Here is a 23118-nt window from a genome sequence, read left to right as displayed (position 1 = left end):
CAAGACTGTCCACCCCGTGCATTGGGGGGGGGGGGGTAGCTTGCGATGGGGGAAACAACTGATCTTATCGGACCCATGTTGGTCTGTGGGGAGTTGGATGTAAACGGACGATGAAGTCTGTTACGTTTGGTTTTCCGGACTAACCGGAGTCGGGGTAAGTCAGATGTAAACAGACGTACATCTGTTTAGATCCAGCTACCCATAGACTAACATCGGGCTTCTGATCAGATGCATCTGAAAAACTGTCCGTGTGAAAGAGCTCTTTTGGGCGGCAGGGACCTGTGCCTACAAACGTGATCACAGCTGGATTGTGGAATTCATCATAGATTAGACCACTATTCTTCTGAGGCCTGGTCTACTGAGATGCCTTACTCTGACTGCCCTCTTTATATGGTTTTTATAAGATTTTGTGTTTCTTTGCTTCAGTAAACAAACCTTTAATTTTAATTACTGCAGGCCACAGACAAGGAATCTTTGTTGTTATCAAGTATTATTTAAAATTATAGTAGCATCTTTAATGATGTTGAAGATTTTCATGCCTTTTCTCACACAACTTTATTAACTTTTTACTTATTAACTTAATTAGTTCTGCAGTGTAGATTTGAAAGGCTGCTCACTACCACAATTTAATTAATTGATGTAAACAGCTCTGGAGCTCTCTGGCGAGAAGTCTTGCTGCTCTAAGCCTTGAGCTTTTCTCTAAATAATTCTTAAATACGCACTGGACCTTATGTATAGATTGTATAGGAAATCTAGCGGATTTCTGTAATATAAGACCTACCATCGAACTAGGTCTTATTTTCGGGGTAGGTCTTATATTACAGAAATCCCTGAAGATAGCGCTAGGTCTTACTTTCGGGGTAGGTCTTACTTTCGGGGAAACACGGTATAGTGCAAAGCCTATATATTTATAGACAGGTCAAACCTATCTAAACCCACCTCTTTGATGAAGAGCCATCTGTTGAAATTTGAACTCCAGGCATGCAGCTAAATACACGGATGAAATACATATAAGGCCCCTTTCACACGGACATTCCGTTCAGGTCCGCCTGTCCGTTTTTTAGGCGGATCAGATCAGAAGCTCAATGTAACTCTATGGGCAGCTGGATGTAAACGTTTGTGTGTCCGTTCACATCCGATTACCTTCGAGTCGGCCAAGGTATGGGGAAAAAAATGGAACATCGGAGTGGAGTTTGTTGTGATTGAGTGGTATAAAATCTTGGTGAAATATTAATAATAGGGTGGTGTCTGAATTATATTTAGATTTAATAGACAAACCATTTCCCTGAGTTCTTTGAGCTTATGGTGATTTCTTACCACAATATATAAATATCTCCCAATTACACTAATAAATCAAAATAATTTATTAATATACGAGTATAATCATATATTTCTGTACAAAACATAAATTACTGGTGATTACAGGTCAAACACACAATCAATGAAATAAATGTAAATAAATTATCAGAAAAAATATAAAAAACTAGACACCTTTAAGGCCCCGTTCCCACTGCGCGATATGCAAATCGCGCGTTTGTCGCGCGATTTGCATATTGCGCGACATCGCGAGATTTGCCGCGCGATGTCGCGTTCAAGCTTGCATTGAGCAAGCTTGAATGACCCGCTACAGCAGGACCCTTTGCCCCATTGGATTGCATTGGAGCGCGATATCGCGCGGTAATTTGCCGCGATATCGCGGGAATTACCGCGCGATAAATCGCTCAATGTGAACGGGGTCTAAGATTGTTTCTGACTCTCCGTGGCCATAGGAAAGACAGAAACGTATCTCAAAGTAAAAATGCCCTTGTGATCCTAATGATTTCTGAAGATAATAGGTTTACTATTCTAATAGGGACAACAAGCAAAACAGGCTAGTATACTTACAATAGCAAACTAGTTACATACAAATCTGTACCCAATTTAACCACACACAATGCAATCTCAGGAATAAAATAGAGAAAGATATGAAAAATTATCAGAAGAATTCACCCTGCACACTGTTAATTAGAATTGTAAATAAAAACATAAAATGTAACCGCTATGATTTTGGAGTAAAGAAAGTTAATTCTTCATATATAATCAGTATCTCACCAATCCTTCAAAAGAAAATGTTCAGAGTCTTATTGGATGAGATGATGGCTCGTTTTAGGCAGCAAGGGTTAAGTCTTTAGCGATGGTCAATGAGTGACAGTCCTTTTGTTATATCCAGGAAGTTTTCTTCAGACTCTTCCTTCTCTCCCCTTTTCCTCCTTCCTCTCTTTTTCCTCCTCTCCTCGTGGTATTTTATATGGTTTGAAAGCATTGTTCGTATTGGCGACTCCCCAACCACTATTTACTTTCTTCCAATTGATCGGTTCAGAAATGGTAGTTGATTGGTTATTTCACTCATATCGTTTGCATTCAGTTGAGTAAGCCTTGGATGTGTATGATAACTTACTCAACCTCAGACAATAATCATAGGTAATCTCATTCTTGGAACAATCGGGTGGATTAACTGTCTTGGAGTTTGTAAGGGTTTTTTGTTAATTTTTCATTTGTAGTTGTGATATCCTTAGCCTTTGTATTTCTTGATTAAACACTTGTAATTATTGACCTTGAAGTTAAGTTTCTCTCAGTATTGTCAATTGTGGTTTTATGATTATCTAATCCTTAGACTTCATTTGCAATGTTTTACCTCTTTGAATCAGTTTGGTTGAACAAAAGCTGGTTCCTAAAGGGTCTCCCCTTTATTGTTTGTGTCTTGCTTAATTTGTACACAATAGGCTATTTTGGTTGAATAATTTATCTGTCCAGCACAGACTTCTGGCCCATTGCACAGAAAAGTTTGATTTTAGTTTCTGTACAAGTCATAGTTCATCAGTTTTTGTAATTTTATATAGAAATACCCTGACAAGTTCCATCTTGGCGGACCTGATTGTGACGGATCAGAGGTAATCAGATGTAACCAGACACATTTGTGCTTACACCCGACTCCCCATAGAGCTAATATGGGTCCGGTTAGATTGCAAGATGGAGGAAAAAACTGAATAGACACGAATGTCACAAGAGTGCCACCCATTCCGTACTGCTCCGATTAGCAGGGGAACTGACTGCGTATTAGACATGTACAATTCATTTAATTCCGAATGGATATTCGTACAAATGTAGTTAAATTCGGACTTTCGTATGCATCCAAATTTCCGAATTCGAACGCGTCCGAATTTGAATGAATCTGAATGTACGTTTAACGAAAACTCGGATCTATACGAATTTTGTTCACAGCGAAACTAAATCGGACATGTGACTGGTCTCTGGCCAATCAAATGTTTTGTTTTTTTGTAGCTGTTGTGAGTTGCATTACAGGCACGGTCATATGTCTTTATGTTATGGAGTAGAGAGAGTCAGTAAGAGCTGTAGTAGAGCACATGGTGCCAGAACTCAAATGAGCACACAAAAACCCCCCAAAAATTTTGTTAATTTATAATTAAAGAACCCCATCTTAATAGATCCGAAACCAAAATTCGGATCAGTCCAAAACGAAAATTAGGACGGATCCGAAATCTGAATAACAAACCTAATCGAAATTTGGATCCGAAAAAACAAAAGAAATAAAATACTCAATCAATCCTCAATCCGAAAAAATTATTTGGCAGGGTTACATGTCTATTGTGTATGGATTCCCTGCTGATGAGAAAAGACATGGCCCATGTAAAGGGGGCCTGAAGGAGCTGTTTTACCTGCCAAAGGATTCCTACGTCTGTCCAGCCTGCCAATGGCTACAGACTGCAGAGAGGATAAAGTAGTGTCCCCACTGACTCAACAGTGAAAGAGCAGCAGGAGACTGTTAAAATAATCCCTTTGCTCACTCTGATCTCTTCTCTCTTCTCTCTTCTCTCTCTCCTCCTATCAGCATATTCCTTATCAGCATTTTTGCATGTAACACACCTGATTGGCTCCCAGTCCTTCGCTTGCCTCTTCCAATCTGTGTGCCTTTGTATAGGAGGAGGCTGATAGTCAAATTCAGGTACTTTCACTAATTGGATTTAAAAAAAGTATCATGAATGATTTATTAATATTTATAGAGTGGCATTAATTTGCCTTTTATGTTTATTATTTTTTTATGTTTATTAATGTGGTTATTGGACCATGTTGGGAGAAGCTTCGTGTTTGTGTGTATTGCTTAGGGTGTCTTTTCCTGTAAAGAAACCTGAAAGGATTTAGATAATATGCTGACTCGGCGACTGACAGCTAATTGCCGTTTTCAGGTTGCCTTAGAATACATTGTAGAAAATATTTTTAACACTTCTCATCTTCTCCTTTCCAGGTTCCGCTGATAAGACAGAAGGATGACTATGTCAATGACAGAGGATCGGAGAGGAAGGACTGGCATGACTATGAGCTAATTAGACGGGACCACGATCGAATAGGTAATGCTGACATTCCTTCCAAGCCTGTCAATGTCTTAATTCTCAAGACCTCACAAAAGCCATTTACTTTACTCAGTTGTCTGCGGATTTGATCACTGGTGAAAAATTGATATAGAATCTAACTAAAGGGACATGTAATTCACACACATTGCAGAAATCCGCTGTGCAGAATTTAAGCCTGTTAATGAAAAAGAAGATGGAAAAACCACGGCGGGTTTTGAATCGAGTAGCTGAATTAATAAACTGCTTCACAAGGTCAGTCCTTTGAAATGATTGCCCCTTCTGTTGGTAATAAATAAGGCCGTTTATCATCAAGTGAAATTCTGGTTTGGTTTGATTAAACCCTAAGGCTGGGTTCACACCTGGGCGTATCGAATATGCGCGTTTGTCCGTGCGATTTTACCGAGGGCTACCTGGCTGTATCCCAATGGATACGTGCGGCAAATACGCCCCAAAGAAGCTCCTGTACTTCTTTGGGCGTAGGGCGTTTGGCAGCGCGTTCCTACGCGCTGTAAAACGCCCAGGTGGGAACCATGCCCATAGGCAATCATTGATTTTCACATGTTGAGTGTTTTACAGCGCGTAGGAACGCGCTGGTAAACGCCCAGCTGTGAACCAGGCCTTATAAATCCCAACATGCTTCGGCTGATCGGCTGATCACTCCAGTGTTTGTAAATAACTGGGGACACGTGTCCCCAGTTATAAATGAATGAACAGGATGTGATTTACATCACGTCCTGTTCATGCATGAGTTTCTCAATGGGGAGAAGTATCTGTACAGAGGCTCTTCCCCATTCAGAAACTGCTTGATAGTAAAATATTTTCTGAATGAATGGGAAGCCTCTTTGCTTTCCATTCATTTAGAATAGAGGCTGCAGAAAAAAAGATTGAGGACTTTGTAGAAATAGTACAGGCACTAATGCAGGCGATCACACTGTGGGCGAGGGGGCCTGCCTGCGGTGCCATTGACTTCAATGCACTGCCACGCCCCCTCCCGCCCCTGAATGCAGGTGTTTTTTCGTTGGTAGATCTCAATGAGCTCGTCATTTGAAAAGTAGATCTCCAGACGAAAAATAGTGGGCGCCCCTGATGTAGAAGCATTCCCTACATGTATGGAGACAATATTCCACAGGTAAGTGGTAATAACCGTGATGCCTTTCGCGAAGCTCTGTCTGCTTCTTCAGACTGTACTACAACAAGATGCAACATGCCTGGTCCTAATGCTTTAGATATTTGTACTGCAGAGGCAGCATTGTCAGCTCGCTACAGGAAGTTAGGAGCTTATGGATTTCTTGCAGGATCAAGGGGTATTATTTTCTGTGTCTGTAGCATTTCAAAAGAGATATAACATCTGGAAATGTGAATGTATTGCATATGTTTTTCATGTTTACCAGCTGCAGCTAGCATGTGACATGGTAGAGGCAGCACGTGGAGATCATCTGCATAGTGATATATTACTATGATGTGAATAGTCTTTTAAACTTGATCTTGTGCTTTTCAGATCTATACTGATCACATACACTGAAAGAGTCAGAGCAGGGATACTCCCTTGCCACCTAGTTGCTAACTTATAAAGAGAGTTAAGGATTTTTAGTTTACGCTGACTGTAAATGATTCCTGAACAAAGATGGTGCTATCTTAGAGAAAATCAGATTTGGCATTGTTGGGGAGAACTATGATTTTTCTGATAGGTAATACTTGGAAGTGTTACTCTGCATGCACTTAACCTATCCGGTATTAGGCCCACTTTAATATCATTTTGCAGTTGGGATTAGTACAATGAATGTTGGCATGGTTTGCTCACAATCAGAAAATAGGTGTCAAGAGCTTCTTGAAAGAAAAAATCCATCATGTTAAATAGGTTGAAAAAACAATATTGTGCCGAGCTAATAATCATACACATCTAATACAATGAAACATATATAAATTAATAGCATATATGAGCCTTAACGCAAATAAGGCATAAAAAAAGATCTGCACACAAAAAACAACAACAACAAAAATGAAAGAGTTTCTAAAAAGAACAATGGTCATTGTGCAAGAAAATTCCTCAGATGGTTCACAGCCAATCGGCATGTAACTGTCAAGTAAGGATAATCACACAATGCAGGCAGACCTTCACCTCCACGCAGTGGAGTGCTCACCTGGGAGGTAGACCCACAGAGCTAGGTCAGATGCGCGTTTTCCCTTCTTAATGGGGGAGGGAAGCCCATGCACAGTAAAGGCGATAAGGTCTCCTCAGATCACAAGTACCAGCATAAATACAGGAGGAAAAAGGACAAGGACATGTGTCATTTAGTCCAATAAAATGCAATTTATTAAATACAAAATGCGTACTCTCAATGGTGCAAAAAGTACAAGCATTAAATATTGCTGGATCCAACCAGCAGGACAAGTGGCAGCAAAACAATGAAAGACCCGTTCGTCTGGCTCAGCTCAGTGCAGTGACCTCAGAAGCTCTGCCCTAAAATGTGTAAAATATGTTCAAGAGGTTGTTGGTTTTGTGTGCAGTAATATCATCGATAACATGAAACGTTGATTATTCTTCCTAGGAAATGGAGAGCAGGGAAAAGCTTTCCAAATGACGGACGCAGATCGGGTGGACCAGGCCTATCGAGAAAATGGATTCAACATATACGTCAGCGATAAGATTTCCCTTAACAGATCACTTCCTGACATCCGGCACCAGAAGTGAGTCCATTGTACTGACAGTGTGCTCATGTAGATGATATGGAGTTGCCTTGTTGTTTTTTCTTTTTTGTGTACTGGTAAAGTTGTAAAAAAAACAAATGACTATTTAAACATGAACTCCATCCAAAATGTATTTCTTGTTTTGGATAGAGTGGGGAAGAGTTACATTCGCCCATCAACACAAGTCCTAAAGTCGCCCTGTGGCTTGTAGATCTAATACATTTATGTTACTCTTCCTTAAAGTGGTATTTCATTCTAAAACATTTTTCAATAATGAATCCATCACACAAATGTACATTGCCTAGCAAAGTATTTCTTTGCATTTTTGCCCAAGCACACATAGTCATGTTTCACAACAGCTCCATCTCTCCCAACTCGGCTTCCCTGATCTTCCTCTCCAGTACAAGATCATAAGGGACAGCACAGTCTCCAGCAGCCGTCCATTTACTAGCCTGGAAGAAGGAAGAGTGTGAGGCAGGGAAGTGGCTTTTCTTGCTGTGCTTGTGTATTTGTGAAGACACGCATAACTTACTAGCACACACAAGGGTGTCTACAAAGAACCCTGCAAGGGAAAGGAGCCACCCTAAAACAGGATATCAGGGCCAGTGCTCAGGGGGCCACATAATTTTTGTTAATAGTTGGGGTATTTGAAGGTATTTTTAAGATTTAACTTAAGGCACTTTACCGCGAGCTGCTGCTCGCGGTATACTGAGCCTAGGGTGATGGGAGGACGCTAGTTTGTGTCCTCCCGTTACCCTAAGGAGAACTATGGGGAAAAGCCTTAACCCCATAGTTCTCCTTTAAGGTAAGAAACGCCCAGTACCTTTTTGTCTCCCCCCCGTCCCCCCTACACTTACCTGTGTCACCGCTGCCCGATCCTCTCTTCCCCGAACTTCCTGGTTGTAGGGGAGAATATTGCTGGCAGAGGAGCATAGGCTCCTTCTGCTATTAATCAAATTGTTGGGCGGAGAGACGTGGCCTGCCGCAGGGCTGTGTGTGTCCTGGACGCACACAGCTACTGCGGGCATGAACATGCACAGTTGCCTCCACAGCAACTGCTTAGCTGATGGTTGCACCCTTGCAGGGGACAGGAGGATGAGCGCTGCGGGGACCCACTAGAAAAAGAATTGAGCATTAAAAAAAACCCCAGAAGATTTTAACAAGTGTGGGCCTCCTATATATAAAAATAAAAAAAACAATGGAGCTTTAATGTCACTTTAACTTCTATCTAAAACTGATATTTTCATTTTGTGTGGCCCCCGGTGGGTTTAATCAGCTGGCAGTTCTTATAACTGGCAGAGAATCCCTTGCAGTGGTTTGGGTTGAAGAGAGCAACGCCTTCATCATAAGACACAGACTCCCTAAATTACTTGTTTATTCTTTACGAATCATCCATTATAAGATCCGCAGCCAATGATGGAAGTGAACATTCTGGCGGAGATATTTCTTTATTGAAATTCACTAGAAATATCAAATACCAGAATCTGATTTAGAGAAACTCTTTGTTCTTTCGATAATTGCAAGCGCTCATTACCATAGCTCTAGATTTTTGCTAGTGATGTTCCAAATGGTTGTATTGTTTGCTGCCATCTGGCCACATATTGCTCATTTTTAGACTTATTAGCTGCGTAATGAAAATGGATTTATCTAAAAAAGCCAAAGAAAATCAGAACCAATTCAGAGTGAAAAGGATTGAAGACTGCACAGTCTCCATAAAAGGTTGTTAGAACCTGAAAAAAATTGTAAGAATCTGTTATTTTCTATATGTACTATTAGGAAGTTGTGTTTTACATTAAAGCTGAACTCTAGGCAGATATAAACGACACCCAATAAATGTAACTAGTAAAAGCACCTAAATCATACTAAAGCCGGCCATACACCTATAGATTATCTGCAGACTTTCTATGGTCAGATGGAAAAAGTGCAACAGATTCCTCCATCTACGCTATACTGTGTGGATGGAGGAATCGCCCACTGGGCCAAGCTTCAGTATCTTGCTAGACAGCCCTGCTGGCTCTCAAAACACCTGAACAATGCCTGCATCCAATCAGATTGTTCAGGTAATTTGACAGCCAGCGGGGCCGACTAGCAAGATACTGAAGCTTGGCCCAGCAGGAGGTTCCTCCATACACACAGTAAACAGGAATCTGTTGCTCTTTTTCCATCTGACCATATAAAATCTGCAGATGATCTATAGGTGTATGGCCAGCTTTAGTATCAGCCTCTTGCAATCCCTTACCAGCAGCATTTGGCCTGGGAGTGGGAGAAGCTTCACTGGGAGCCAATCAGGTGTGCTGCATGCAAATATGCAGACAGGCGAAGAGAGCAAAGGGATGACCCATCAGTTAGCTGCTGCTCTTCTACTGTCCAGTGAGCAGGGTCACGCCCCCCCGTCACCCAAAGCTCAGTATACCGCAAGCTACAGCTCGCGGTATACTGAGACCGCCGCAGCCGGGACGGATCCTGACATTACTGTCGAGATCCACCAAGCTGCGTGATTGACAGCTGGCTCTGCCTTTCTAGAGGCAGAGCCAGCTGTACCTTCCCCCGTCCGTTCCGCCAGTCAGCGCTGGAGGTTCGGAGCGGGGAGGGGGGAATCCCTGCAGGGAGCCGTGAGTGACAGTCACGGCTCTCTGCAGGGAGATGACCAAGAAGTGAGCGAGCGACGGTATGTGTTCGCTCACTTCCCGATCTATTGAGCCGACGTGTGACAGTTTCATTGTCACACGTCGGCTCAAACTATGAGGATGAGTGATTTTCACTCACCTCATAGTTCTCCTTTAAGTGGGGGTCATCTGCCTGGCTATGCTGTGGTGCAGATCTGTTTAAAACTAAAATGAACAGAAATCCTTTGGCAAGTAAAATGGTTCCCTTATATGTATTTAATCAGTGCATTTAGCTTTGTGTCTGGAGTTCACCTTTGATAACTATTCTTCTCAATACTTTCCTATTTTGTATTCCTTCTGTCTTCTGTTTCACTTGGTGTCTGGCGAGAGTATAATTCGATCTTAATTCTAAGTACGTGTAGCTGGCTCACTGTCTTTATGCATCAGCCGTGTTAAGGGTTATTTTCTAAAGGAGAGGATTTCCAGGATTGTATAGCATACAATGCTGCATCCTACACAGCACAGGTCACACCAGGGTTCACCGAGACATGAAAAGCATGTGCACATTCTACGAACTGAATCAAATAATGATATCCTTGAAGATGAAATGTGCATTTGTGGAGACCATTTTTTGTGATTTGAACCTTTTATGAATGTTAATATTCATGAGACGTATTAACACAGGTCCAGCCTCTAGACTTGACTCCTAGGCTGGTCAATCTTTGTCAGACTGGACCATACCTGCTCAGTATCCTGCAGCAGTTAATCACTTTTCTGCAGTTAAAGGAGAACTATGGGGTCAGTGTTTTTCCCCATAGTTCTCCGAAGGGTAACGGGCGGACACAAACTAGCGTCCTCCCGTTACCCTAAGCTCAGTATACCGCGAGCTACAGCTCGCGGTATAATGAGACGCCGCAGCCGGAGCGGATCCCGACGTAGATGACGGGATCCGCCCAGCTGCGTGAGTGACAGCTGGCTCTGCCTATCTAGAGGCAGAGCCAGCTGTACCCGCCCCCTCCCCCGTCCTGCCAGTCAGCGCTGGCAGATTGGAGCGGGGAGAGGGGAATCCAGCCCCTCCCCCTGTCAGGGCAGAGAGCCGTGACAGGATCTACTGAGCCGACCTGTGACAGTCTCATTGAAACAGGTCGGCTAGAACTATGAGGTGAGTGAAAAGCACTCACCTCATAGTTCTCCTTTAAAGCTCAATTCCAGCCAAACAGTTAAAAAAAAGCATTAAATACATATATGAGAGCTGTTTTGCCCACCAAAGGATTTGTATTTCTGTCCATCCAGTCCTGAGATTTACATAACTCTGCTACACAGCACAGCCCTTTTTTTCTCTGATGCAGTTCAGTAGCACTTACAGGTCGTGTCCCTCTCTCAGCCTGTGATTGGACAGTAAAAGGAGAAGCTGCAGACTGATGATCTCATCACTCTGATACTCTGCTCTCTGCAATCAGCATGCTCTTCATCAGCACATAAGCACTGCAGCACAGCTGCTTTGCTTTATGTACTGCTTCACCCTCTCTGCTGTATAAGTTATTGCAAGAGGCTGATAGCAGGTATACTTAAACTGCTTGCATTCAAATAAAATACATTATTTTACCCATGTATTAATACATACAAAGGTGCAATCATTTGTGTCTTTTATATCTCCCTGGCGTTTTGGCTTTAAAGTAGATCTAAAACCTCAGAAAAGCTTCAACATGTTCATTTTATTTTGAAAGTGCCTGCTTTTAGTAGGATTAGCTATATGGTGCCTGTTCTTAGTAGGATTAACTATATGGTGCCCTTGCTTAGTAGGAAGAACTATATGGTACCTGCTTTTAGTAGGAAGAACTTTTATGGTGCCTTCTTTTAGTTGAAGGAACTATATGGTGCCTGCTTTTAGTAGGATTAGCTATATGGTGCCTGTTCTTAGTAGGATTAACTATATGGTGCCCTTGCTTAGTAGGAAGAACTATATGGTGCCTGCTTTTAGTAGGAAGAACTTTTATGGTGCCTTCTTTTAGTTGAAGGAACTATATGGTGCCTGCTTTTAGTAGGATTAACTATATGGTGCCTGTTCTTAGTAGGGAGAACTATATGGTGTCTGCTTTTAGTAGGAAGAACTTTTATGGTGCCTTCTTTTAGTTGAAGGAACTATATGGTGCCTGCTTTTAGTAGGATTAACTATATGGTGCCTGTTCTTAGTAGGGAGAACTATATGGTGTCTGCTTTTAGTAGGAAGAACTGTATGGTGCCTGCTTTTAGTAGAAGGAACTATATGGTGCCTGTTCTTAGTATGATTAACTATATGGTGCCTGCTTTTAGTAAGAAGAACTATATGGTGCCTGCTTTTAGTAAGAAGAACTATATGGTGCCTGCTTTTAGTTGGAAGAACTATATGGTGCCTGCTTTTAGTCAGAAGAACTATATGGTGCCTGCTTTTAGTTGGAAGAACTATATGGTGCCTGCTTTTAGTCAGAAGAACTATATGGTGCCTGCTCTTAGTAGGATTAACTATATGGTGCCTGCTCTTAGTAGGAAGAACTATATGATGCCTATTTGTGATTAGATAGTGCTGGTCACCTACACACGGTTGAGTCCATGATTCTGTGAAACAGTCTTTAAAGATTCCAATGGAAAAGCAGGATTCTATTTTAAAAATTAGGTATCAGTACAGTTTACTAAAGCTGTGAACACAGATACCTACTTTCCTCGTAATGAGAAAGCAACTAGTGAGCAGTCCAGTCCAAACATGAAAAATATTATGCTCTCTTACCATCACCATATAGTTCTCCCTACTTAGACCAGGTACCATAAAGTTCCTCTTACTAAGTGCAGGCACTACATAGGTTCTCCAGCAAAGAGCATCCACCAATGCCAGCATATATTTCCTCCTACTAAACGCAGGCACAATATATTTCTTCCTACTAAAAGCAGGCACCATATAGTTGTTCTGTATTTAGTAGGGCTACTACTTTTAGTAGGAAGAACTATATGGTGCCTGTTCTTAGTAGGAAGAACTAAATGGTGCCTGCTTTTAATGGGAAGAACTATATTGCACGTGCTCTTAGTAGAATTAACTATATGGCATCTGCTCTTTGTAGGATTAACTATATGGTGCTCTTTCTTAGGAGGAAGAACTATACAGTGTCTGCTTTTACTGGGAAGAACTATATGGTGCCTGATGTTTGTAGGAAGAACTAAATAGTGCCTGCTTTTAGTAGTAGTAACTTTATGGTGCCTCTTCTTAGTAGGGTGAGCTATATGGTGCCTGCTTTTAGTAGGGCCAACAATATGGTGCCTGCTTTTAGTAGGGACAACTATATGGTGTCTGCTTTTAGTAGAAGGAACTATATGGTGCCTACTTTCAGTAGGAGGAAATATATGGTGCATGCTCTTTGCTGGAGAAACTATATAGTGCCTGCACTTAGTAAGAGGAACTTTATGGTACCTGGCCTAAGTAGGAGGAACTATATGGTGATGGTAAGAGATATAACATGTTTCATGTTTGGACTGGACTACAGTAGTTGTTGTAGGAAAGTAGGTATCTGTATTCACAGCTTTTAGTAAACTGTACTGATATCTCATTTTTAAAACAAAATCCTGCTTTTCCATTGGAATCTTTAAAGATTAGTTCACAGAATCATGGATTCAACCATGTGTAGGTGACCAGCACTATCTAATCACAAATAGCATTGCATATCTCTGGCACTGAGCCTGTATGGTTTCAGTCTGCCTGGCCTATTTTCATCCTTCTTCTTGGCAGCTTGGCCAGTCACAATCATAGAAGTGCACGCAGCAGGCAAAACGTTTTCATTATTAAGGACTTCAAGTGAACCAAATTGACCTCTAGTCAAAATGTAATTTCATTTTCAATGTAATCCTTCTGCTGACTGCGGTTTAGTGTCCAAAAGAATTGCTAAGCGTTAGGGAAGTATGTGTATTCTCACGATTGGTAATTTCCACTGCACCTTTCTGCAGATTGCTTCTGGAATTTTAAAGCAAACTTATCACCACAAAAAAATTATCAAAGAGGCACATTTGCCTGATTTCAGGGTCCCACACATACCTTTTCTTTTTTGTGGCATTCCCCACCATGCACCCTAGGCAAAGCAAGATCTGCCTTTGCGTTCTATAATTATGACAATGTCCCTGTGACATCTGTACGAGAAAAGGAGTGAACAGGAAGGTGCAGATAGTAACAAAACCTTGTCAGAAATTATAACCCTTCCCCACTTTACTAAAATATGTTTTTGTTATGTCTCTGTCCCATTGTATAGAATTACCGTTACTTTCTATTTAAACAAAGTGGGGGGAAATCTCCCCAGTAAGGACACAGAGGGCAATAAAATCCTGTCAGAGGCTCTAGCTTCTTCCCACACTATCCAGAAAGGAATCAAAAAGTTTTGTCTGGAATTGGGCTTTAACAAAATCCTATGGTAGCTTTAGAGACTCTCTATGCAAGAAAACACCTATGCTTGACATAAAACAGTTTTCTAGCATTTTGTGGAGTCATCTCGTGGCCCAAGGAAGTACTGATGGGGTGGTCATAATAATCTGGCCACTGAGTGTATATAGAGAGAGAGATATTGTATGGTTGGCTTGGTAATCGGTTGTGTTGCCTATGATCTGCTTAATTATTTTTGCAATTGAAAGCTGGTTGAATATGGCTAGAAAATTACCACCTGTATTATTGTTTTGGGGGGTCCACGTGTTTCGTGCAGACACTGAAATACAGAAGACAACATACATGCAGCATTGTTTAACTCCTAGTCTTCTTCTGCATTTCACTGCAGGCAGGTTTGAGCCATACAAAAGTATACAAAATCTGGCATCCCTTGATTCCCGATCATTGTGAATAGACTTGTGATTCACCCCTTCAGTCATGAGATAAAGCTGTTTGTTTAGCAAATATACAGTATGATCTGTGTTACCAGTATAAAACGTTCTGCTACAGATGCTGAGCTTGCCACATTTGGGTCCCTATATGTCCCACCGTGGGGTTCACTTTACTTTAAGTGGTACTTATACATCATTTAAATGGATGTGAGATTTTTGTAGTATTTGTGTGCCTGAAGAAGGAAACTAAGAGGGGAATTTATCAAAACAGGAGCAGACACAATCTGGAGCAGTTGCCTGGGGCAACCAATCGGCTTCTACAGTTTATTTAGTTAAGATTTGAAAATGAAAGAGAGAAGCTGATTGGTTGCTGTGCGCAGCTACTCTAGATTTCGTCTGCTCCAGTTTTGATAGATTCCCCCGGTCTGTGTTTTTTCTAAAGTTTGCACTTCAAAATATATTCAGTTAGCTACTCAAAAGGTATCACCTACATTATTACTTTCCTAATACTACCCATAGCTAACACAGTACAACAGTTTACTGCTTTTAACAAGTTAAGGCATGTTAAGTGGTTGTTTTTACATATACTTTAAGCCCTGTCCACTTTAAGTCAAACCACATCATGTACAGAACAGGTTATAACTTTAGGTGAGCTAGGTGTGACGAGCACTGTAGTAGCCCTGCCATTCGCTAAGCAGTTTGGCCATTTGAAAGCTGCATTATTGGATTAAGCATTATATTATATAGCTACATGATTTTGCATTCCTCATCATGTTAAAGTATATCTAAAGCCAAACATTTTTGATTTTTTTGGGGGGGATAGAGTAGCTCTGTCAGGATTTTATTTTTGTTGCAGCCTGTGTCCTTTTGGGGACATTGCCTTAATTTTCTGTTCCTGAGATGTTTTCACTTTGGAGGATTTCCCCCCTATTTTTGTTCAGGGCACAACTCAAAATCTTGTATTTTGTTATAGTCTCGGTGGCAGTGGTCACCAGGATAAATAGAGAGAGTAAATCTCCCCAGCGAGAACACAGACAGCAATAAAACACTGGCAGGGTTGCCAGGGTTTAAGTTTTACCCAAAACTAAAAAAAAGTTTTGCCTTCAGATACACTTTAAATAAGTGGAAACTCCAATATGGAAACTGTCGACCTGATTATAACTCCAGGTTGCTGGAATTGGGAACTCATTGCTAGATTTGCAAAGAGATTTAATTAAGTGGTTGAGGTTTTACTCAATCCAGTATCCAGTATTCAGTTTTTGAGTGGTTCCTGGTAACTTCTGTCACAAATGCCACAGCCAGTACAAAGTCAAATGATGGTGTCTCCTGCCTCAGTGAATGCTGTATAATGTACAGTTAATTATTGAGGGAGTTCTGTAGCTATAGCACTCTCTAGGAGATTTGGAGAAATATAAGAAGCGGCAGGTGAATCAACTTGTCAGTTCCCACCAGAAGCAGTAATAGCAGTTTTGGTTGTAATTGGCCTTTAATGAGAGTGGACAATTTAAAATGCTTTATTGCAGCATGTATCATTAGTGTGCTAGTCAGAGCTCCAGAAAGCATTGCTGCAATCTTCATTTATCTGAGCTTGATTAGAATTACGCTTGAGATTTAGTGCTGAGTGTGATTGAGGTTGTAAGTATGATAAATTGCTTTGTCTCGATGGAATCTCTCCAAAGAGACTTCTTCTGCATCCTTACTTTCCCATTCATATCATCACACGGAGCTGTACAAATAGCCAATTGTCAATCCCATCTGTGTTTTCGCACCTCTCAGCTGGTATTTTCCCAGACATTACTGCGCTGTCCTCATTTGACATGAGCTTAGGGCATGTTCTGCATGTGAAGCTGACATCTGTCCCTTTTATGTCCTCTCCGATTTTTCTAGCTGCAAGAGCAAGCTGTACTCGTCCAAGCTGCCAAACACCAGCGTGATCATTCCCTTCCACAACGAGGGCTGGTCATCCCTCCTTCGTACAGTTCACAGCGTGCTCAACCGCTCTCCCCCTGAGTTGATCGCAGAGATTGTGCTCGTCGATGACTTCAGCGATAAAGGTGTGTGTTCATGTTTTCCAGTATAACAACATGTTATGAGAAGATCAAGCTTTTACAGAGATATAACCCACCTGTCCTTGCTTTTTTTTCCTTGCCACTCAGGTTTGTAAAATCCTCTGGTTCCTGATCATTTTTCCTTGAGCAATTTTTTTTGCAATTTAGCACCAACACTGAGCAGCTGGCCATTAACATGTGGGAACGCTGAATGCACAAGCTTGTCAGTCTAGCATCACTATAAACAAGAATACTTGGCCACTCAGATTCCTGCTTAGGCTTTGTAGGATGTAGGGTAATGTTTGACTCACATGCTTCAGGCTGTCACAGTGCTGACTTATAGGCGAAGAGCTGTCATCTGGAACTGTCTGAAGCTGCCCATAGTCCAAAGAGTGCTAGATCAGGGAGCTGTCATCTCATTTAAATCGACCCCTATAGGGCGGCCCTTCTTTTAATGCTGACCATTGTGAGATAGCTGTGAAGAACCCCTAAATAATGCTCATTGTTTTCTAAAATTCATAGGCAATAATAGGCATTACCAGCTGCTTAAGCATTCTTTTGGACTAAAAAGACCCAGTTTATTACCAAGTTGAATGAATCCTCTATTAGGCCACACAAGTTGAACGTTCAATACAAACCACAAGTTTAAGTAGGCCTTGATGATAGGAAGAACCTTATAGCCACTGAAATGCAGTAGCTTGTTGTTTTTTACTTCTATGATGGAGTCAATACTCTTGGACTCTCCAAACAATTTGCGTGGTGCTCTTGTTTTCTCTATAGCCTTCACCGTTCACCTGAGGTACAATTGAGGCCACTTCGTGTTAGAGAGCTGCCTACCCATAGTCATTGTACTCTACATTTTTGTAGTTATCACACTGAAGAACTTAACCATATTCAAATCCAGTGCCTGCTACCTTCATTTTTGGAATCATTTTAGCTTTTGACAGCTCTGGATAACATAAAGGGAAGTAAAGGTACTGAAACATCATGGCCGCTGTCAGGATTTACTCTCCATTTTAATGTTTGTGTAACTGGTGCAGGTGTAATGTGGTCACTATTGATAGGCATCAAAGCCCACAGTTTTCCAGACTAGAGGAAATTTCTGTCACCCCCTTCTCCACCTCTATTGTCACTTAAAAGATTGACTGCACAGTGATGCAGAGAATAGGTGCAGCATAGAATCGTTGTAATCACATCATGCATATATATGGTGAGTTTTTTCAAAGTGTTAAATCAATTGCCACACATATGCAGAGCTATACTTTTCCTGTACAAATGCAGCTTTTTCCTGCCTCCCCCCTTTAATATAAAAGGTGCCCTTACTGTCCAGAGGAGAGGCTCAGAAGGGGAGGTGGTAGGGTCAAGCCTGACCTTTACAGGAATAACTGAAATTTGCATATAAATTTAGCTGCCTATATTGCTAGAGCATAGGAATTTCCTAGTGGCAGTAATGCTCTGTGAACATAGATCACACAGCTATATGTTCTGTGAACACGTTCTAAATTAACCCCCTTGTGTACTGGTTTGTTAGCTGCAAAGCTGGTGTGTGAGTACCCAAGGTCCTTCTTGGTGTATATGCTGTAGTCCTCTAGAACTCAAGATCCACTGAGTGCTCCAGGGCAGCTTGCTCTGCTGCTTCTCAAGGACCTGACACCAATAACCTGGATTGTTGTCCTCTTCTTGAGTCCACACGCTTCTCTGAGTCTTGCTATGCTCCCTTAGTTGTGGCTCCATCCTCTGCATTATCCAGGGAGGAATTTCCTACAGTTTTGCTAAATCTTATCAACAAAATTACTGCCAAGATAGCTGACTCAGAATGCAGGATTCGTCATTGTACTTCTACACCTTCTCCTCTAAAGTCTAAAGTGGATATTGTCTGACTCATCTCCTGAATAAGTCTTCTATCTGTTAATATGTAGAGAACTATTTTGCCTAAATATTGGTCTGTGGAACAACAATCCAAAAAAACCCTTGCTGCAAAAGCCCTTTGTTGAAGAACATCTATTTAATGCTTCTCAGACAACTTTATTTAAGATGTCAATGGCAGAAAAAGCCTCCAAATTCAGACTTGGTGATTCTTATCACACCGACTTGGTCCAGTTGGATGTGGTAGTGTAACCTCATCAGACTCCTGGCAGACACCCCTTGGACTCTCCTGATCTTCTGTCTAAAGGACTAATTGTCCACCCTGCTTCACAGGTGCTGGCTTTGAAGCATGACTGTTGAAGCCCAGGCCCTAAGAAATGGGGGCCTTTCTGATTTTGCAATTCCTTTTGCAATTAAAAGTTAGGAAGTCCATGTCATGCAAGGTGTACCATCGCACATGGAAAGCATACTTTCTCTTGTGCAAAAACTTCGTCCCAGGAAATATTCTGTGGGAAGAGTCCTGACGTTTCTGCAATCTGGTCTGGATCAACATTTGGCTCTGAGTTCCATAAAGGGGCAAATCTTTGCTCTGGCAAGCCTTTGTTCAAAAGACCACTTTCCTCTCATTTGCTGGTAAAGGCCTTTGTACAAGGTGTTGCTTATATAGCCCCGCCTGTACAACCTCCAGTGACTCTATGGTATCTCAGCTTGATTCTCTTGACTCTTCAGAGACCACCCTTTGAACCCATCAGGAACAATCCCTTGTCAACTCTCTCACAAGGTTGCCTTACTAATTATCATCACCTCTGCCAGGCTTGTTTTTGAGTTAGTGACTCTGTCTTGTAAATAACCTTTTTTTATTCTACACAAAGTCAAGGTTGCCTTGAAGCCCAGAACCTCCTTTATCCCTAACATGGTTTTTAACTTCCACCCTAACCATGATATTGTGCTTGCTTCCGTCTCTTTAATCCCAGTGTATCCCAAGGAAATCTCACTTCATTGTATGGATGTGGTGAGAGCTGTTTGCGTTTAATTTGCAGGCACAACCTGCCTCTTGTTCCACCAGTTATTGGTGGCACTAGCAGATTATCATTCAAACCTATAGGCTTAAGGATAAGGTTCTGATCCTGTGGCCTCTAATGTACCAGAGTATAACCTGATTGTCTCTGATTTACCTCTGATAATGTGTCCCTTAATAAACTCCAAGAAATTGATTTTACAGTAAGTGCAAAAACCGTGATGTCTCTTGGCACCACAGATTCGGGCAATGGTACCTTGCTAACACTGCCTTGTGACTTGGGCTTAATTTTAATGTGGCTGCAGAATCCATCACCTAGCAGAACTATTGACTTAAATTTCCTCCTTCATTTAATATGCCTGCATATGTATTACCCAGAAGATTTCTTGTGGAGAGTAATTTAGGTTGTAAGGAAGATAAATTACCATGTCTCGGTAACAATTTATTTTTCACTTCTTGTTTGTTCTACCTAATCAGATGCCCACTATGCTTTGAATTTTTTAGCATGATATAAAACAGAATTAAGTCTAAAATACAAATTGGCTTACTGATTATGATGGTCTGTCCTTCTGTTTAGGTTTACGGATCACATACTGTATAATAATACACACCATTAAAAAATATATCCAGGCATTACCCATGTTTACTTCCTATGCCTCTCACTTCCCCACCAGAGCATGCCGCAGGATTATTTATTTTTTAAACTTTTTCCTGTAGTGAGCAACAGTTTTGACATTGTCACCAGGCTTGTAATATTATTGAAAGGGTAGCTGCTGGAAGCTCAGTTCCTATTGACGTGGGCACAGTGTCCCAAAGCTACATCTTTCAGAAGCCGGTTCATTATCCACAGTATGGAAAGGCTCTTCGGAATCAATGTAACGTCAATGTTTTGCTGGGAAAGAGATAAATGTAGACATGTGGAAATGGGTGGGATAGGCAGAATTATGTTGTCCAACAGGCAAGACTGAGAAGTCTGGTTGGGATTTCAGATAAAAAACGCATTGTGTTGTCAACCCCAACAGGAAGTTAGATGCACGCTTGATTTCTGGCAGATCAACAGCTATTTTTCTGTAAAGATTGTAAAGGAATAAAATATTGTGAAAATGTGCATGTACTGCAGAGGTGTTTTAAACATTTTTTATTTTATTTTAAATTGGCAATCAGTCATGAGAAAGAAGGGCAGAGAGGAGCAAGGTGCCGCAGCGAAGTCCTTTGTAATATGGAGGTGGGTTGCATGGTGCAACAAATCAGCCGGAAACAAGGTGAAAGATGCGACCAAGACATTAAAACACTGTGTGCATGCCTACCAATGGTGAAAGGCCACAAACAGTCGCAGAGAAAGATTACTTGCTATAGCAGTGGGAACAGACGAGGCGGCCAGATTCTCTGCCAGGTGATGGGTGGAGAATGGGTAGGCTACATCTAATAACTTACCTGTCAGTACCGTACTCGTCTCCCACTCACCATACAAGCCACCTGCCTCCCACTCAGCACATTCACCTGCAGAACCCACCCTCCTTGAGGTGCCCTCGGCAGTGCTACAATGCAACACCTCCATCTCCTCACTGACTCTACAGTTCCAGGGAATCAGGGAGTAAAATGATCCTTTCTTAAACAAGACATGCAGAAAGTCAGTGATGGGGAGTCTGCCCTGGAAGGGAGAATCAGTGATATCGAGGATGCTTTTCCACCCATTAAACAGAATGCTCGCAGAACACATCCTCTAATGCAAATAAACTAGATGACCTTGAAAATAGGCTTTGTAGAAGTAATCTGGGAATATTATGCCTGCAGGAGTGTTTTGAGGATAACAACCCAACTGACTTTACAAGCAATGGTTACTATTTATATTTACTAGGGATGCACAGATACCAAGTACTGTAATCGGTACAAGTACAAGTTCTGATACTTTTCCTGCTACGAAACTAGACTAGAGAAAAACTAAAAAGTTAGGAGGCAAGTGTCATTTTTAAGGAACGTTGGCTATGGGGCTCATGGGATTTGTGCATCCCTGTTTTAATGTATGATTTGTTTTATATATATATATATATATATATATATATGGTATCGGTGCATCCCTAATATATATAGGAAGGATAAATGCCACATGTCCCCCTGTACCCAGGTAAGTTCAACCTTTCAATGTGGCTGCAGTAAGGTGTCGGAAAGACATGTTAAGGCATCATAGGGTGCTTGTTATACACTGTGGGGATATTATATATTAGGGAAGCACCAATACCATTTTTTCCAGACCAAGTACAAGTACTGATACTTCTCCAAGTACTCACAGATACCAATTACTGATACCGTTTTTTTTATTGTCATGTGACAGTTTTTCTAAAACAATACAGACTAGTGATTTCAGGACAGTGGTGGAGCGCCAGAGCAAGGTCCAAGCTGCAACCGCTGCCACCTTGGTAGTTCTCTCAGGAGCTCAGTGAATTCAAGCGTGGTACGGTGATAGGTTGCCACCTGTGCAATAAGTCCATCCGTGAAATTTCCTTGCTACTAAATATTCCATGGTCAACTGTTAGTGGTATTACATCAAAGTGGAAGCAACTGGAAATAACAGCAACTCAGCCACGAAGTGGTAGGCCACGTAAAATGACAGAGCGGGGTCAGCGCATACTGAAGCGCACAGTGCGCAGAAGTCGCCAACTGTCTGAAGAGTCAATAGATACAGACCTCCAAACTTCGTGTGGCCTTCAGGTTGGCTCACCAACAGTGCGTAGAGAGTTTAAATGGGTTTCCATGGCCGAGCAGCTGCATCCAGGCCTTACATCACCAAGTGCAATACAAAGCGTCGGATGCAGTGGTGTAAAGCATGCCGCCACTGGACTCTAGAGAAGTGCAGACGTATTCTCTGGAATTACAAATCACACTTCTCTGTCTGGCAATCCGATGGACGTGTCTGGATTTGGCAGTTGCCAGGAGAACGGTACTTGCCTGACTGCATTGTGCCAAGTGTAAAGTTTGGTGGAGGGGGGATTGTGGTGTGGGGTTGTTTTTCAGGGGTCTGGCTTGGCCCCTTAGTTCCAGTGAAGGAAACTCTTAAGGCATCAGCATACCAAGACATTTTGGACAATTTCATGCTCCCAACTTTGTGGGAACAGTTTAGTGATGGCCCCCTCCTGTTCCTACATGACTGCACTCCAGTGCACAAAGTAAGGTCCATGAAGACATGGATGAGCGAGTTTGGGGTGGAGGAACTTGACTGGCCTGACCTCAACACGATAGAACACCTTTGGGATGAATTAGAGCGGAGACTGGGAGCCAGGCCTTCTCGTCCAACATCAGCTTCCCCACTTGTGATCTGGGATGCCCAAAAAGCTTACCTCAGAGGCCTGGGGAAGATGGACTACTCACAGAAATGTATAAACTTTTGACAGGTTGCCTGCTTCTATGTATGACGCTTTCCTTATCGTGATTCCCAAGAAGAGTAGGGATGCGATCTCTTTTCTGCCGGTTGATGTTTAACGCTTGGCTAAGATGTTATCTATTAGATGACCCAGGTTAATTACTGGAATTATTCATCCTAGTCAAATGGGCTTCATGCCCAATAGTTCTATGGCAATGAATGCACTGCAGGATATTTTGCAACATTTAACTCCCAGCTGACAACACCACTGAGCCCTCCTTTCATTAAACACAGCCCA

At 41.8% G+C, this 23118-nt stretch overlaps 1 protein-coding gene across 3 annotated transcripts in view; it reads left to right on the top strand.

Annotated features, from left to right (window-relative positions):
• GALNT10 (polypeptide N-acetylgalactosaminyltransferase 10) overlaps positions 1–23118 on the top strand; it is a 208357-nt gene that overhangs the window by 124965 nt on the left and 60274 nt on the right. The window contains exons 5-7 of one of the 3 annotated variants that reach the window (XM_018567554.1): positions 4318–4406; positions 6959–7097; positions 16418–16584. In XM_018567554.1, coding sequence (XP_018423056.1) covers positions 4318–4406; positions 6959–7097; positions 16418–16584 — 395 coding nt within the window. Of the gene's footprint in view, positions 1–4303; positions 4407–6958; positions 7098–16417; positions 16585–23118 lie in introns of all 3 variants that reach the window. The other 2 variants (XM_018567553.1, XM_018567555.1) reach the window with 2 other exon arrangements.

The sequence above is a fragment of the Nanorana parkeri genome, unplaced genomic scaffold (genome assembly GCF_000935625.1).
Source record: "Nanorana parkeri isolate BGI_ZX_2015 unplaced genomic scaffold, ASM93562v1 scaffold1061, whole genome shotgun sequence".
Classification (NCBI taxonomy): Eukaryota; Metazoa; Chordata; class Amphibia; order Anura; family Dicroglossidae; genus Nanorana; species Nanorana parkeri.
The sequence above is the reverse complement of the archived record's forward strand: the minus strand, read 5'-3'. Positions and strand labels throughout refer to the sequence as shown.